Source organism: Brassica napus, chromosome A2, assembly GCF_020379485.1.
Source record: "Brassica napus cultivar Da-Ae chromosome A2, Da-Ae, whole genome shotgun sequence".
NCBI lineage: Eukaryota > Viridiplantae > Streptophyta > Magnoliopsida > Brassicales > Brassicaceae > Brassica > Brassica napus.
In genome coordinates, this window is record NC_063435.1 from 15,228,804 (window position 1) to 15,244,531 (window position 15,728).

A 15,728-nucleotide genomic window follows, 5' to 3' on the forward strand; every position below is an offset into this window, starting at 1 on the left:
AACAAAACTTGGACAAGATCCTCATCCTCTTGGCTTGTTGCCCTAACCTCACATATCCTAAAATCGAATACAATACCTTAGAACCTCTCCCCTTAGCCTTTGGTATTTTCACTTGCTTATAAGTTTATGAAACCTACTATTATGCTAAAAATACAATTTCGGTGACAATCCTAATACATAGATCGTGTGTGACTATATATACCATATAAACATATAGTCAAATCGGCTAACCTAGTCATCTGCCCAATATTTACCAAATCCTCATTTATGGTAAGTTCCCTAAAATTTCTTCCAAATCTTTATGAATTTCCCATCGCAAGATCTTCAAGAAGTTTTCATATTAACTTTGACTTGAACCGCATGCATACTTGCCGTCGCAGATTCTGCTACACTCGTTATTGCACTTACGTCTGAATTAGAATGTCCACCCGATCTTTCCATCTTCATAATTATGGAATTAATATAAAAATCGAGTTGGATCAAAACTATTTGGTGGTTGAAAAAACATTTCTTGTTTTGAGAATAAAATGTAAAAATATAGGTTGATAAGTATGGTATCCCCTATATATTATTTGAGAAGCATTACAACATTTTTTTGTAGTCACGTGTCATCACTAGAATGATTCTTAGAATCCTTAGAGAAATAGATAAGGCCATCTAAATATATAATAAGTTTTTTATTAAACCACAATAAATACATTATTAATGTGCTTCATTATTTCTTTAAATAAGATTACAGAATTGCCTAATGTGGCTAAAGTATATATGACAATTAATGATTTTGAATAATAAAAAATTGATAAAAACAAGTGTGTATTATAATTATATTTGTCTAATTTTAAGCTATTAAAATAAATTAAACAATCATAGTAACCATATAATAAAAATTAAAAAATTATTTATATATTATATTTTGAATTTTTAAAAACGAGTATAAATTACTAAAACTGTTAAAAGTTTTACATTCAAATTTTGTGATCTATGATTTAAAACTTTTGTTAAGACATGATACAAATAATTAAAAAAATAATATAAGTTGAAAGTCTCATTTAATAAGTATCAAAAATAAAAGATATATAAATATATGTATCATTTTAAATTAAACTATATGCCATATAAAAATACATAAATATCTTAATTTTGAAGTTTATTTTGAACATTTTTTTGACAAAAAATTTGAAAAATTATTGACAACTTAAAATTTTAAAATATTATAAATTACTTAAACCATTAATCCCACAGTGAAAATTTTGTTATCAATAATTTAGACTTTTTGCTATAACAAATACAGATGATAAAAAACAATATGAGCAAAAAACATCATCTAATAAATATTAATATTAAAATATACCATATATATGTTACTATCATTTAAATTTAATTATATATCGTATCAAGTAGAAAAAATATTTTTTCGATTTATAAAGTTTATTTATATGTTCCCACCAATTTAATTATATAAATAATAGATAATGACTTTTTAATTATTCAATATATATTTATTATTTCATAATATGTTATAAACATATTATATATAAAATAATTTATATATATAATGTTTATCCCGCGCAAGGTGCGGATCTTAACCTAATTAATATTAAAAAATCGACTTGGATCAAAATCATAAAACTATAATCATATATTGTTTTGGTTATTTGAGTAGGTCCCAATAGTTATGATCCAAACCAAAGAAAACAAATTCAACCTTAGTAACATCCTAAATATCTTTTAACAGTATAGATAGATTCTTAACAATAGTATGAAAATTTTCAGGACTGCTTGATCTGAGTAGTGAGTACTGCTCCATAAAACATTGGTTTCTAAATTATGCAAAATTATTTTATAAAAATTCTTATGAAATATTTTATAGCTATAAAATATTAGATCCGGTTTTGAGAAGATGAAACCAACGATATATTTTGGTGACTAGATCATTCTAAGATATTAAACGCGAAGCTTTTTTATGAAGCTACCTAAAACAAAGAGCAAATTAGCTCAATATACTGAAAAGAGTGGGATACCATTGAATTGGGGGAAAATGGTAGTGTTGAAAGGAAAAAAATTGAAGGGAAATAGGGTATGTAGTGCAAATATGGGGAAAGTTGTGTATAGGGAGTACAAATACTCAAACAAATACAGATCCATTATACACATCGAAAAAATTGCTCGAGAGGAAGCTCTTAAATTAGTTAAAATTTAAAAGTAAAATACATTGAAAGTTCCTCCAACAAGATTCGCTTGTCTTGAAAAGAATGTCCGCGAACCATCCTCAGGGCGGATCGCATTTAAAAATTTGGACCAAAAAAGCTTTGCTATGAAACGGAAGTCCAACTTGTCTTCGACTGGATAGAAAAGCTAATGTGTGTTATCTCATGGAATCAACAGTTTTGTAGTCATGTTGTCTTCTCCTGCGGCACCTGAACTGAGGTTTACTATCTGAGAATTTCGCATCACCAGACATCTCCACAGTTGAATCTGCTCCAGATCCAATCCAAAACAAAACACCAATAATCACCAAGCAAAACACACTAATAAATAAGATACAAATACATACAAAAGAACTAACTAACATGACAATCAAACTCCACAATGTATCATATCTATAGAAGAACCCGTCTGCGAATCAGTCAACGCACCATTGGACAATACAATCTAAATTTTCAATCTGTATAACATGATCTAACCAATAAGCATCAATTCTCAATCTTCATACTTATAGAAACCATAATTCTCAAGATGGAACACAAATGTGTAAAGTTTGGAGCTTTTACCTGCCCAAAACAATGGCTTCACGTCTTCTTCTTCATCATCGCACTCATCACCATAACCAAACTCAACATCTCCTCTGTACCCAGGCTCACTCCCGTACCCAGATTCGTTCCCCATCGGGTCGACACCAACGGGGAACCCAAACCCGGAAGCTTCCTTCTCTCCGCCGGAATCTCGCCGCTCTTGCCGCGATCTCCGCGCCTCGCTCACATCGGAAGCCCAATTCGCTTCGCTGAACAGCTCCCCGCTCGAATCCGTCCCGACGGCGAACGGAAAATCAGAGCAAGTCCCGTGAGCTCCGATGGAGCAGCATCTCAGAGTCCCGCTCCGATCGCTACTCCGACCAGACACCGATCTAGAATTGCGCCGCCGCCGCTTCCTCGCTACTAAGCGGAGACTCCCCTTAGTGTTGCAGTTGGAAGCTGAGAGCTTGTCTTCGTCGGCGAGAGAGAGACGGCTCATAGCTTCGATGGAGAAAGAAGTGGTGGAGCGATCGGAGAAGCAAGGGCGTTTGGTGGAGATGGAGCCGCCATGTGACGGGGGCTGTTCAGATGGGTCTAGGGTTTTGGAGCGGTGAAATGGCCGCCATGAGAGGAGCTGTAAGGTGCAAGATTCGATCGAGTTTCGTGATGATTCAATAATATGTTTCTGTGACATTTCTTCTTACTTTCCAGATGAGTGAAACAAGAACCTTCAGAAAGATCCGATCTTTGGGAGTGGATCTCTGCTTTTCTTTTTTATTTACAGGCTGTTTGTTGGAGAGAATCTTTTTGGGTTTTAAGAGAAGCCATACACATCCCACCTTAAGTAACTGGACAGAAACTTTTTTTTTTTCTCTTCCTGTTTTTTATTTATTTCCCAAAAAAGCTCTATGATCACATGTATTTATCCATAAACCGGATTTTGTACTATTTAGCAATGATAATGTACGGTGCTTTCCGTTGTTGATAATCTATAGTATACGTTCTTTTGTCCACGATATTATTTAGTACATGTATTAGTGTATTTTTATTTTATTTTTGTTTGTCAACAACACATATTAGTGTATTTCTTAAAGAGAACTGAAAACTAAAATAAAAAAATAAAGCAGTTTGTTTGGTCAACAAAATTTAATTCCTTTTTTGTAATTTTAAAATTATGAAGTTCAAAATATTTATGAGGAAGATGTAAAATCGGAGTAGGAGAAAAAAATTAAAAATAAGAAAATGTCTTAACAATAGTTTGTCTTCTTTCGACTCAGGTATTTACCAAACGGGTAAAGATGTAGTATTTACTAGGACCGTTTACATTTCACCTGAAATGTAATTACTTTACCCAATTACCACCGGTGAAAACTAGGGAAAAGTGCCAATTTCGACCCAAACTATTTCAGTCGTGCCAAATACGACCCGAACAATTGATCAGTGCCAAATACGACCTTAACTCAATTATAATTCAAAAAAACTACCCGAACTTCTTAAAACGTGCCTAAATCTACATTGACTCTAACAGAAGTTAGTCAACCGTTAACAAGATAAAACGACGTCGTTTGATATACGAGGAAAAGTGCCAATTTCGACTCCAATACTCTCAATCGTGCCAAATAAGACCCGAACAAATGGTCAGTGCCAAAAACGACCTCAACTCAATTATAATTTAAAAAAAAATTATCCAATTTTTTCTAAAACGTGTCTAAATCTACATTAACTCTAACAGAAGTTAATCAACTTTTAACAAAGATAAGACGATGTTGTTTTGATATATGTATTTTTTTAGAAAATATGTTCATTTCGGGATTCAAATCCGTGTTGAGATATCCTTTTAAATGGGCACACTAACAACTAAACTAAAATAATTTTTTGAAATATTATTACAAATTTGAAATTATATAAACTATTATTATTCTTCATCTTATCCAATTTAAAATTTTGGTGACAATTTTTTCTGATTTATATAAATACAGTAACGATTTTAGTCTAGTTGTTAGTGTGCCCCTTTAAAAAGATATCCCAGCACGGATTTGAATCCCGAAATGAACATATTTTTTTAAAAAATACATATATCAAAACAACATCGTCTTATCTTTGTTAAAAGTTGATTAACTTCTGTTAGAGTTAATGTAGATTTAGACACGTTTTAGAAAAAAATTGGATAAATTTTTTTTAAATTATAATTGAGTTGAGGTCGTTTTTGGCACTGACCATTTGTTCGGGTCTTATTTGGCACGATTGAGAGTATTGGAGTCGAAATTGACACTTTTCCTCGTATATCAAACGACGTCGTTTTATCTTGTTAACGGTTGACTAACTTCTGTTAGAGTCAATGTAGATTTAGGCACGTTTTAAGAAGTTCGGGTAGTTTTTTTGAATTATAATTGAGTTAAGATCGTATTTGGCACTGATCAATTGTTCGGGTCGTATTTGGCACGACTGAAATAGTTTGGGTCGAAATTGGCACTTTTCCCGTGCAAACTATGGTAAACGATTAAAAAAGGTCACGTGCACCACGTGATGTTCACTGCCCTATTTACTAACATCGGGCGGGCTCGCCAATTCGAAAGCCCTAAACTAAGCCAAGTTCTCTACTTTCCACCGCAGCATTTTCGCCCCAAACTCATCACATCTCAGGTGATAACTTTACGCCTCTCTTCTTCTTCCATCAGAATTGTCTTTTACGTTAACGGAATCATTACCGCTTTTTTTCTAAATTCTACGATTAATCAAATCTCGTTCGCTCTCTAGGCTCTTTTTCCTGTCTTGAGAACGCTTCTTCGTTTCAATTATAAGATGAGCAGCCGTTCGAGTAGAAGTATATACGTGGGGAACCTTCCGGGCGATATACGCGAGAGAGAGGTTGAAGATTTGTTCAGTAAGGTAAAACCCACTTCACTTCCTCAACTCAATCGTTTTTCTTGAATTGTTGACATCTGATAAGAATTGTTCATCCTTAGTATGGGCCTGTTGTTCAAATCGATCTGAAGATCCCGCCAAGGCCTCCTGGCTATGCCTTCGTCGAGGTCAGCTTCCCTCTCCTTGTTGATTTTTTAGAGATAGGCTTCTCTTTGACAGGTAAAATGATTCATTTCTAGTTTGAGGATCCTCGGGATGCTGATGATGCTATTCATGGCCGTGATGGATATGACTTTGACGGCCATTCTTTACGGGTTTGTTCTTCTACTTTTTTAACTCTAAAAAGTTTGATTTCTTGAAGTGTTGTTATTTGATGCATGTTGCCAGGTGGAGCTAGCACATGGTGGGAGGCGTTCATCTAATGATGCTCGTAGTAGTTACGGTGGTGCCAGTCGTGATGGTGGAGACCGTGGGCGTGGACCATCTAGGAGATCTGAGTTCCGTGGTACATATGATATGTTTAGCATTGTTTACTTACTGTGCTAAAATTTTTTTGGAGAAATCTCTAATTTGGTAGTTTCCATCCACTGTACAGTTCTTGTGTCAGGTTTGCCTTCATCTGCTTCCTGGCAAGACCTCAAGGTTAAACATTTTAACACCAGCTTCAGTGTGGACAACAAATTCCTTAAAATGTCGTTCGTTTGCATTCTCACTTTTCTTGTTGTTGTGTAGGATCACATGCGTAAAGGAGGAGAAGTCTGTTTCTCTCAAGTCTATCGTGATGGTAGAGGTTGTTAGTCCTCATTTCTTACCCGAGAATATATATGTATATGTGTCTAAAGCTGTTTTAGCTGTTAAGTAGCTTGTAGCCTGATTTAAAAATATATATATATATATATATCTTGGACTGGTTATAAATAGGTACAACTGGAATTGTAGATTACACCAGCTACGAGGACATGAAGTATGCGGTGAGATGTTCTTCTTGTTCCTATTCTTTAATATTCTTCCTTGACTGCTCATGAGTATATTCTTCATTGTCTACAGATTAAAAAGCTCGATGACACTGAGTTTAGGAATGCGTTTTCTCGTGGATATGTCCGGGTATACATACTAATGCCAACTATGCTAACAGCATTCTTCTTCTTCTTTTTCTTTTTTGTCGCACTTAACATTTCCTCATATCATTGTAGGTTCGAGAATATGATTCAAGGAGGGATTCGAGAAGCCCCAGCCGTGGAAGATCTTATTCTAAGAGCCGCAGCCGTGGGCGGAGCCACAGTCGTAGCCGCAGCAGAAGCAGGAGCAGGAGCAGGAGCCCAAAGGCTAAATCTTCGCGTAGATCGCCTGCAAAATCTACGTCAAGATCCCCTCGTTCCCGCTCAAAGTCAAGGTCACCACCTCCGCGAGGGTACGTTTCGTTCCTTTGGTGTTTGTTTGTTGATATCTCATTAAAAGCAGTCATTAGTCATTGGGGATGATGATTGCTTCTAGTTAAGGGTATTAGTTATTTTCTTCTTAATTGCTGAGAATGATTTTGTTTGCTAGATACGATCAACTTGAAATTTGGAAATAATATCTGGATCATGGATTTCTTGGTTGGTTGTACACAACTGTTTCTGTCTCTCTGAGGTATATGCTCTTTCTAAGATGAACAGTTTTGGAAATGAAACTTCCTGTCTCCTTGTTTTCTGATTGTATCCGTTGCTGCTAGATGGGTGACAGTGGAGAGTCATTGGATCGTATTGTTAGTGTTCATTACCTGCAAATTCGTCAAGCGTTCTGGATTCTCATGGAACTGATACTGTGCACAGGACACATGGTTTGATAGAACTAGACTTTCATCCCTGCCCTCGGTTTTAACTAAAAAAGCTTGTGTGCCTAGAAATCGTCTAAATTTTGTTTTCTTTTTGCTTTCTTGTGTTATCATTTTACATCTCTGACATGGAATGAGGTATCAAGGCTATTGATGAAACAGATGCTTATACACGGAAAACATATTTAGGATTTTAAAACTGGATTTTGTTTCTCGGAATTTTGCAGATCTCGTTCAAGGTCAAGATCTCCTCTGCCTTCTGTAAGTGATATTTAATCTTAGATACACCCCCTACTCAGCTCTGTATTATAATATAATAACAACAAGCCATACTACTAATAGACTATTATGATATATCGCTAATTGCACTCGTCTTCATCATCGTTTTTGCGTGGAGCAGGTTCAGAAGGAAGCAAGTAAGAGCCCTAGCAAGCTGAGTCCAGCCAAGAGCCCTATGCGTAGCAGGAGCAAGAGCAAGAGCAGAAGCAGGAGTCCATCTGGGTAATGCTGTACACTACACTCTCTCTTTTAACTTATTTGGAACACACTCTGTTTCCTTGTCTGAATCTTTCACCTACTAATTACAGGTAAACAAAAAGAGAAAAGTTATCTCATAATCAGGTAAAAGAAGCTTGGTTTTGTAGGAAGATTCTCCGAAGGATCATATCTATGCTATGTTGTTTCGTTTGGTTATAACTCAAGTACGAAAACAAGTTCTACTTCATGGGTACTCTCGAGATTTTAACTTTTGTTTTAATATTTTATTAATATATACATTGCAACAATATGTGTTCCAAGATTCTTGTCTAGAAGCATCTATATCGTCTAAAATATTTTGATGACATTTTGTATCTACCAATGTGTGAAAATATCTGGTTATTCATGACATTTTGTATCTAGCTTGGAAAAATGATTTTACATTCAATCACATCTCTAGAGATCAAGTTCACTGTGTTGATCAGATAGCTAAGAGGGCCAGAGTCAATAATCAATAAGCCATTGTAATCACCATATATTGCGTTGCGTATTAAACATCTAGTCTAAAATATATATTGACCGCAACCATATATGTGCAACATGCAATTAAATATTGGTTGATACATTGTAAAATTACCAGTCGTGGACATTTTAAACTGCCTAAATTGCGACTTAACGATTTTACAACCAATCAATCGCACGACAATAGACACAAAAAGCAAAATGAGAGTCTCAGACTTGCAATTATTGTAGAGTTAAATGCAAACGAACAAGCAGTTGTTCCTTGTTCGCCGGAATAACTTATGGTAGGCCATATTTAACGTGCTGCGGATCTAACTGATGAATATTTCGGGATGTTTTGTATATGTCCGCTTATGTTTTGATGGTCTCCGCAAGTGACATAGAAAAAAGCTTCATAGTAAACTCAATGTCAGAGGATTTGGCAATGCCAAAAATGAAGAGATACTTAAAAACTGTAACCAAATCCATAAAAGCAAAACAAGAGTAACAACATTTTAAAAGGAGGAAGTAAATCAGAGGGTTTGATCATAAACTTAAGAAGCTAATAGTAAACCTTTAGCTAAAAAACTTGAAAGCAATCATCTCTGGAAGAAACAGTGTTCTCTTCACTTAACATCTACTGGTTTCGCTTCCTCCTTAACGGCTTCATCTTTCTTGTCTCCTGGTTTTGCGGTTTCTTCTGCAACAACACATTTCATTACAATTAATGACACAACAAAGAAGCATAAAACTCTGACAAAATGTTTTGAAAGACTATTTAATATCACATCTCAAATGCTATACAGGGTACTTGAATAACAGTCATTCACCCTCAGTTCATTAAGAAGATGTTACCAAACATAAACTAATAAGATCTTTGGAAACCCTTACCTTCATCATCACTGTCTTCAAACTCTTCCATTCCTCCCATACCTCCCATGCCGCCAAGTCCACCCATGCCACCAAGTCCACCCATGCCACCAAGTCCTTCAAGTCCGGGCATTCCACCCATTCCACCCATACCGGGCATACCGCCCATTCCACCCATACCGGGCATACCGCCCATACCGGGCATACCGCCCATTCCAGCCAAGCTCTGCAAGAAGCAAGAATCAACCATGAAGTCACTTCTCAAAGCTATATATATATATAAAGATAAAAGAACATCAAAAGCTAGAGACAAACCGAGAAATCCATTCCACCCATTCCTCCCATATCCATATCTCCAGCACCTAAACCAAAACACCTCCAGATGTTTACATAAAGTGCAAAGAGCGTACACATGGAATCATTAAGAAGAATGCTAACCAGCACTGCCTTCATCGTCCTCATCTACCCACTTGTCCCAATCAATCTTGACATAGTGTGGCGCCTTCCCTCCACGGATTAGCTTGTTCCACCTTTCCGGCTCTGCCTTCTCTATTATGCAGAATATGCTTCTCACTCCAATGTTGATTTTGCTTTCCTGAAACAAGAAGAAAAGGTTTTAGAGCCTTACATGCAACAAACGAAACTATACAAATCAGGTTAGTGTACGAATCTCACATCCACGTTGACTTTATCGTGAAGCTCGAGTTTAAGCTCATAAGCGTGGTTTTCAGGACCAGCTTTTGCAGAGAAGTCAAAGACTCCTTCTGGGAGGAGATTAACTTTAGTCTCCTTGGAATCAGCTAACACTACGGTGAGGAAAATCTTGTCAGTGGTCTCTGCCCACTTCACTTCGGGATGACGACTGTAATAATACATTAGAAAAACCAATCAACCAAACATATATACACATCAAAGACACCAACACAGGTAAGTGACTGTTATTTGATTCTATACCCTAAACTGAAACTTCATTAAACCCTAAATTCAACAGATCTAAGATTCAGGCTTAAGCAAGAAGAAACTGAAGCCAAAAATATTCATATACAATTAATGTAAAAGAGAGCTTCCGGACCCAACACAATAAACCCTAAACCCTAATTTAAAAAAAAACCCTAATTTTATTCTCTATTTCTCAGGAACCCAATGAAAGCGTAGCTTTTAAATCCACCGATGTTATAGAGAAACAAGACAAACCTATGAAGAAAAATGTAAACTTGAGGAAAAAAAAAGAACAGCAGAGGATTCATCAGATAGAAGAGTGAGGCAGAGATCCAAGAGATGATAATAATCATTGAAAAGGATTGCTATTTACCTCATGTTTAGTGGATGAAGCTTGTAGAATAAGAAGAAGAAGAACCCTAGAGAACGAGAGAAGAACTGAGACGGTGACGCAAAGATTAGATTTTTGATCGGCAGAGGAGGACTCTCTCTTTAGTTGCCCCACCTAGATTGTGTTATAGTGCTGGAAGTTATTATCCTGTACGACCTAGTCTACATAACATTACGTGCGTCCCGACGAATCAACGGTTAGATATTAAAAAGCTAAGGCTTTTCAAATGTTTTAACGGTTAAGATGAACGGTTTCAATTTAGGGTTTAAGCAGACTAAATTCTGAAGCACACTGACCTACTTTATCAAAATTTCCGGTTATCTTCAAATCAAACCGAATATTATTCAAATTTATTTGAATTGATTTGATTTGCAGAAGCATCTTTCTTTTTTTTTATGAGTGAATGGAGGAGTTTATGGTATTGTATAACTTGATTTTGAAAATTACAAAGTCATACGTAGCTAGCTAACTGTAGAAAGTAAATTGACCTCTTCTGACCCCCGACCAAGAAATTAATATACTACAATAACATTTTACATTGACCAACTATAGTTAATAATTGACTTGTTATGACTGGCCAAGACTCATGACAATGAAATGGCTGCACCATCATCATCATTGTCGTCGTCAGGTAATGTGAGCAAACTTGTCAAATCGACAAGATGACGCATCGTTGGTCGTCCGTGCGGACAGTTCCAAGGAGATTCCAGATCTGCCAAGTGTTCTACTATCTGCACAAAAGACCAAAAAAGCATTGGATTTCTTTTTTTTTTGGTCAGCATTAGATTTCTTATAAGATGTCCGGAAAGTAAAATCAGTTTCTGAAAACTATGAGTTTGAGACATCTAACATATGTAGAAGAATGGTGAAGGTCCACTTCTGTGTAGAGACTGATTCAATCATCAGGCTATTAAAGAAGAAAGGGGGGGGGGGGTTGGTTTACCTTCTGCATTTCGTTTTTTCTGAGTGGATCTCCGATCATCACAGACGATCTGCATGCTCTTGATGCTAGCATTGCACGGACTCTTGATGGACAAACCGAATCTGTTTTGCTGGTTCTGTAACTACTTATAACCGAACATTCTCCGTGGTTATCTCCAAGAGTTGATATTAGGTCTTTAAGATCTGCCCAATGCAATATAATATGTAAACAAGAAGAACATGTGATGCAACAACAGAAGTAAGACAAAAAGAAGGTACCTTCGACCCCGAAAGTGATTTTCTTGCTATAAGGAACCGCTCTCAGTCTGAAGTGTCGTCCTGGAGGAGCACTCGGATTCTCATCAAGAAGAAACCCGTTCTCCCTAGAAAGTAGTGTAGTTGGAGAATTATTAAATCTCTAAACCCATGTTGAAAATAAGAACATTTTGCAAGGTAAATAACGCTGTGATCTTTCACCTGATTACATCCATGTGCATTAATATTGTAACTTCTTCTTCTGCAGAGAGCTCCAAAGTCAAAGGCCTGGTTATGGAGAAAAAAGTGAATAGATATGAGTGATAAGAATAGTAGGGGCAGAGATACAGCAACTGATTCAACTATCTCTCAGCAACATGTGAAGGTGAAAGCACTGAAATGGAATCAATCATCTAAACTGAGATCACAAAGCAACTCACTGGAGTAAGGGTTGCTGGTTCATGACAGTTGATCTTGCTAAGTGTTCGAAGTTGAATTTCTCATCGGCAGCATGCTGCCCATGAAAAAAAAAACAATAAATAGTCGTTTGTCCATCCAGGCACATAGGACCAAATTCTGAAACGAAAGCTTCCATTTTCCATAGCTCAACCAAAAAACAAAACAAACAAACCGAAGGAGGAAAAGGGACTGAAAGCATGAATATAAGAAGACTCACCTGATCCACAATGAACAGATCTCGATCCAATTTTGCAATGATAAAACCAAGATTGAATTGTCCGAGTACCTATCACACAGCGCAAACAGATAAATCTTTCTCCACAGAAGCTAGGATAGAGCAGAACGAAATAAATTAAAAACACAGAATCGTTTTGAAATATTGACTAGGCGAAAGCTCATCAACCATTTAATAATTTATTTCCAACAAATAAGATAGAAACCTGCATTTTTCTGAAATCTTCTTTTCGGAAAAGCCTTTCCAGCTCGGAAGTAGCTGCAGCTAAAGCTCTTGCTTTTCGCTCCTCATCATCCGGTTGAGATAACTCTAATGTTGCAGCGGCAAAGCACCTGTAACTTACCATTTAAAACCATCATAGTCCCCTGACTGCAGTCAGGCAAACAAAAGAAGAAGCAAATAAATCTTACTTTTTAGGCCGTGGCGTGTTCAAACTTTTAGATACATAACCTGTGGACTGTAATCTTGACAGCCTTTCTAACCTCCTCTTCCTTAGGTTTTGGAAACTAAATTTTAATGTTGAAAACATTTTTGGACCGGCTGAATGAGCTGAGGAGCCCAGCACTGTGGCAACAGGTCGCAGTGACTGACTGCAATGTGGATCGTTCTCCAAAATCCTTTCCGTATCTCCCTCGGTGCGTGTGTTTTCTGATGTTGGTTCTTCAAAACATAATGGTTTCTCGTGCTCCTGTTGATGAAATAATGGTAAGAGTAGCATAAATAATCAGCAACATACTAAGACATATATTTTACTACAAAAGCGTACTTACTCTTTTGTGTCTTTCTACATTGTCAGTATGGGTTGTAGGAGATGTCAAATTTGCTATTTCAGAGTCCACCTCATTTGGCGTCACATCTTGCTTCGAGACGGCCATACCACCAACTTGATCACCTTCCATTGTACATCTTGCAGACAAAGCACGGACTTCAAATTTGCCTTTCTCCACACGACAACCAGGAGGGGGGTTTCTTAGGACAGGTGTTTCAGAGAGGAGGGTGCTTATGCTTTCATGCTTTCTTTTTCCCACAGTAACAAAAGTATTCAGAGTTGACTGTGCAAAGCTAGCGCGATTGTTTAAGTCTTTACTTCCATCCGTAACTTTCTCAATCACATTGACGTCAGGCAAACCTTTGCTATCTGCCTTGTTAAGGTGAGTTACAGATAGGGACTCATCATGGACTGATAAAGAACCTTTCCCTTGCTTAGTCCCACGTGTCTTAATGTCAAATTTGAAAACCTTCAGTGTTGAACTATTATCCAGCTCAGCCTCCCTCGAGGAAGATATTTCCTTTTCAATAGCTTTCCCATCTCTGGTTTTAGAACTGACATCCAGCACGATCCCTTTTGAAAGGAGATTTGATTTCTCCTGAAGAGATGAAACTCCAGCCTTATCTGGTCGCACGGAATTATCCTCGAGCCTATTAACTGTATAAGACGCATTACTAGAGGAATATATCTCGTTCAGACCTTCCTTCAGAGAAGCCATAACAGAAGTCTCGTCGGAAAAGAAGACCTTTCTTTTATCGGGCGTGACATTCAAATCACATGCCCCACCAGGTAAAAGAAAATCAAGAATGGCAACTGGGTATTTCCGAGAACTTGTACCTTTGTAAAGCTCATTCACCAACTTGCTGACTTTCGGCATATCTACAGGTCGACCATTTATAAAGAAATACTGTCGATCCGCCAAGTTGCGTCCAGTACCTTGTCCAGGCTTGGAAAGAAACCCTTCGACTCTACAGTCATCTGATATACATATACTTACAGGCTGTAGACTTGTAAAGGTGCTCATGCCAAATACTGTTATGATATTATCTTTAAGTGAACCCTTCCCTTGTGTGCTCAGAACAACAGACTTTGGGGTTTTCTCAGTCGTGTTAGAGCAGACAAACCGCACTCCTTTCCCAATAAGTGCATATGCCTGCACAAAGCAAAATTATTGAAGAAGTCAATGGTCATCGCTGAAGAGCAGAAGTAAATACATAATCAGCAAAAGAAAAGCTGAATCTAATGTGTAATCAGCATTAGTTAGTTTTAAAATAAGCACGAGAGTTCAAAAACATTAAAACTAACTAACTAATAATCAGCAAAAGAAAAGATGAATCTAGGATAAGAAACTGAGCTTCAAAAGGCTACATAGTAAAATCTACTTCACAGCATCCTCAAAATTTGTGAGCTTAAAAGAATCATGCAATTAAAATTGAGTAATCATCCACATTAAAGAGAGAAGATCAAGCGGCAGAAACTATAACAGGTCTAATAAGCCAAACAACAAGTGGTTAACTCATATATCAAAGTAATGAAACTCACATTCAATAAAGAAACAAGCTTCCCATACTCTTTGCGTATATTGCGTTTAAACTCTTTGCTTCGAACAGGTAAATTAGAGAACAACTTCCTCACAGTGACAGTGGTACCAATTTGGCGTGCAGTCTTCTTCTCAGCAACCAACAAACCGGAACGATCAAAGGTCAAGAGCGTAGCAACTTGCTCCTTATTTGTTCTCGTCTCCACCGTGAGATTCCCCAAGGCACATAGAGAGCTAAGAGCTTCTCCTCTGAAACCAAACGTAGTCAAACTCTGAAGATCTGTGAAATCCTCCAACTTCGAAGTGTGGTGCTTAAGCGCGAGAACCTGAGGCAGGAAGAATCAGGAAACTGAGTATACATAGAGTTCAATTTCAGCAATTCGATTGTAACCTTGAAATTGGATGGGGAAATGCCGCAGCCGTTGTCGATGACTTGGAAGTAGTCTTCGCCGTAGTCACGGAGGTTGATTTCTATGCTGGTGGCTCCGGCGTCGAGACTGTTCTCCACAAGCTCCTTGATGGCGGAGGAGAGGTCCAAGATGACTTGCCCGGAGCAGATTCGGTGAACGACGGCTCTGTTGATGGGTCTTATCAACGGAGACGAATCTCCTTGCATTTTCAAAACCCTAAATTACAATCGATTAAACCCTCTTCAAAACCAACACACCCTAAGCTGAGAGAGAGAGAGAGTGAAAGCCGTAGGTCTGTATTTTGCCGCCAAAATCGAAGCGTTTGGCAAATTAAGAGCTTGATTGGTTTCTCCGCTACCACCCGCAAACGCAGCTTTTGCGGTTGGTAGCGGTTGACAGCGTTTCGAAACAATCATACAAACCGCTATAAATCGCTTCAAACCGCTCCGAACCTCTTAAAATCAAAAGCTAGTTCCAGCTAGCGTTTGCGGTTGCGGACGGTTGCGGGAGGATAATTTTTTTTCTTTTTTTTTAAAAACCATATCAAT

General features: G+C 37.3%; 4 protein-coding genes and 1 long non-coding RNA gene across 8 annotated transcripts; 2 read left to right on the forward strand and 3 right to left on the reverse strand.

Annotated features, from left to right (window-relative positions):
• Nucleotides 1-2,091: 2,091 nt before the first annotated feature.
• Nucleotides 2,092-3,588, reverse strand: LOC125586410. The gene is made up of 2 exons (XM_048756512.1): nucleotides 2,772-3,588; nucleotides 2,092-2,475 (listed from the first exon to the last, which is right to left on the reverse strand). Exons 1-2 carry the CDS (start codon nucleotides 3,424-3,426, stop codon nucleotides 2,366-2,368), a joined length of 765 nt encoding a protein of 254 aa, XP_048612469.1. The 5' UTR covers nucleotides 3,427-3,588; the 3' UTR covers nucleotides 2,092-2,365.
• Nucleotides 3,589-5,293: 1,705 nt separating this feature from the next.
• LOC106399770 (serine/arginine-rich-splicing factor SR34) lies at nucleotides 5,294-8,198 on the forward strand. 4 transcript variants are annotated; one of them, XR_002654470.2, is made up of 14 exons: nucleotides 5,294-5,375; nucleotides 5,490-5,621; nucleotides 5,699-5,764; nucleotides 5,837-5,911; nucleotides 5,985-6,102; nucleotides 6,193-6,239; nucleotides 6,330-6,387; nucleotides 6,519-6,568; nucleotides 6,645-6,701; nucleotides 6,791-7,008; nucleotides 7,146-7,229; nucleotides 7,312-7,674; nucleotides 7,814-7,914; nucleotides 8,001-8,198. XR_002654470.2 is itself a non-coding variant. In XM_013840227.3 (13 exons), exons 2-13 carry the CDS (start codon nucleotides 5,535-5,537, stop codon nucleotides 8,002-8,004), a joined length of 915 nt encoding a protein of 304 aa, XP_013695681.2. In that variant the 5' UTR covers nucleotides 5,294-5,375; nucleotides 5,490-5,534; the 3' UTR covers nucleotides 8,005-8,198. The 4 variants fall into 4 exon arrangements, 3 of the variants coding, with proteins under 3 accessions (XP_013695681.2, XP_022548455.2, XP_022548454.2); XM_013840227.3 differs by lacking the exon at nucleotides 7,146-7,229 and having other exon boundaries at nucleotides 7,641-7,674; XM_022692734.2 differs by lacking the exon at nucleotides 7,146-7,229 and having other exon boundaries at nucleotides 6,537-6,568; nucleotides 7,641-7,674.
• A 589-nt stretch (nucleotides 8,199-8,787) lies between these two features.
• LOC125586419 (co-chaperone protein p23-1-like) lies at nucleotides 8,788-10,711 on the reverse strand. The gene is made up of 6 exons (XM_048756527.1): nucleotides 10,574-10,711; nucleotides 9,937-10,123; nucleotides 9,700-9,856; nucleotides 9,577-9,623; nucleotides 9,283-9,487; nucleotides 8,788-9,091 (listed from the first exon to the last, which is right to left on the reverse strand). Exons 1-6 carry the CDS (start codon nucleotides 10,576-10,578, stop codon nucleotides 9,018-9,020), a joined length of 675 nt encoding a protein of 224 aa, XP_048612484.1. The 5' UTR covers nucleotides 10,579-10,711; the 3' UTR covers nucleotides 8,788-9,017.
• On the reverse strand, nucleotides 9,936-15,496 carry LOC125586411 (DNA mismatch repair protein PMS1-like). The gene is made up of 12 exons (XM_048756518.1): nucleotides 15,162-15,496; nucleotides 14,773-15,096; nucleotides 13,232-14,383; nucleotides 12,872-13,149; nucleotides 12,667-12,793; nucleotides 12,444-12,512; nucleotides 12,208-12,281; nucleotides 11,990-12,055; nucleotides 11,792-11,895; nucleotides 11,535-11,716; nucleotides 10,574-11,322; nucleotides 9,936-10,123 (listed from the first exon to the last, which is right to left on the reverse strand). Exons 1-11 carry the CDS (start codon nucleotides 15,384-15,386, stop codon nucleotides 11,176-11,178), a joined length of 2,748 nt encoding a protein of 915 aa, XP_048612475.1. The 5' UTR covers nucleotides 15,387-15,496; the 3' UTR covers nucleotides 9,936-10,123; nucleotides 10,574-11,175.
• Nucleotides 10,051-10,480, forward strand: LOC125586423. The gene is made up of 2 exons (XR_007322954.1): nucleotides 10,051-10,188; nucleotides 10,398-10,480. It is a non-coding gene; the product is annotated as an uncharacterized LOC125586423 (long non-coding RNA).
• Nucleotides 15,497-15,728: the final 232 nt, after the last annotated feature.

What these genes read in the sequence shown, in the direction of transcription:
- LOC125586411 (XM_048756518.1), bottom strand. Translation starts at nt 15,386, where the DNA reads ATGCAAGGAGATTCGTCTCCGTTGATAAGACCCATCAACAGAGCCGTC. An exon ending in TTTCCCCATCCAATTTCAAG is followed by an intron (nt 15,097 to 15,161) that starts GTTACAATCGAA and finishes TTCCTGCCTCAG; the next exon opens with GTTCTCGCGCTTAAGCACCA. An exon ending in ATGTAGAAAGACACAAAAGA is followed by an intron (nt 13,150 to 13,231) that starts GTAAGTACGCTT and finishes TTTCATCAACAG; the next exon opens with GAGCACGAGAAACCATTATG.
- LOC106399770 (XM_013840227.3), top strand. Translation starts at nt 5,535, where the DNA reads ATGAGCAGCCGTTCGAGTAGAAGTATATACGTGGGGAACCTTCCGGGC. An exon ending in TTGACGGCCATTCTTTACGG is followed by an intron (nt 5,912 to 5,984) that starts GTTTGTTCTTCT and finishes GCATGTTGCCAG; the next exon opens with GTGGAGCTAGCACATGGTGG. An exon ending in CAAGATCTCCTCTGCCTTCT is followed by an intron (nt 7,675 to 7,813) that starts GTAAGTGATATT and finishes TGCGTGGAGCAG; the next exon opens with GTTCAGAAGGAAGCAAGTAA.
- LOC125586419 (XM_048756527.1), bottom strand. An exon ending in ACGATAAAGTCAACGTGGAT is followed by an intron (nt 9,857 to 9,936) that starts GTGAGATTCGTA and finishes TTCTTGTTTCAG; the next exon opens with GAAAGCAAAATCAACATTGG. An exon ending in GGACGATGAAGGCAGTGCTG is followed by an intron (nt 9,624 to 9,699) that starts GTTAGCATTCTT and finishes GTTTTGGTTTAG; the next exon opens with GTGCTGGAGATATGGATATG.
- LOC125586410 (XM_048756512.1), bottom strand. Translation starts at nt 3,426, where the DNA reads ATGTCACAGAAACATATTATTGAATCATCACGAAACTCGATCGAATCT. An exon ending in GAAGCCATTGTTTTGGGCAG is followed by an intron (nt 2,476 to 2,771) that starts GTAAAAGCTCCA and finishes GATCTGGAGCAG; the next exon opens with ATTCAACTGTGGAGATGTCT.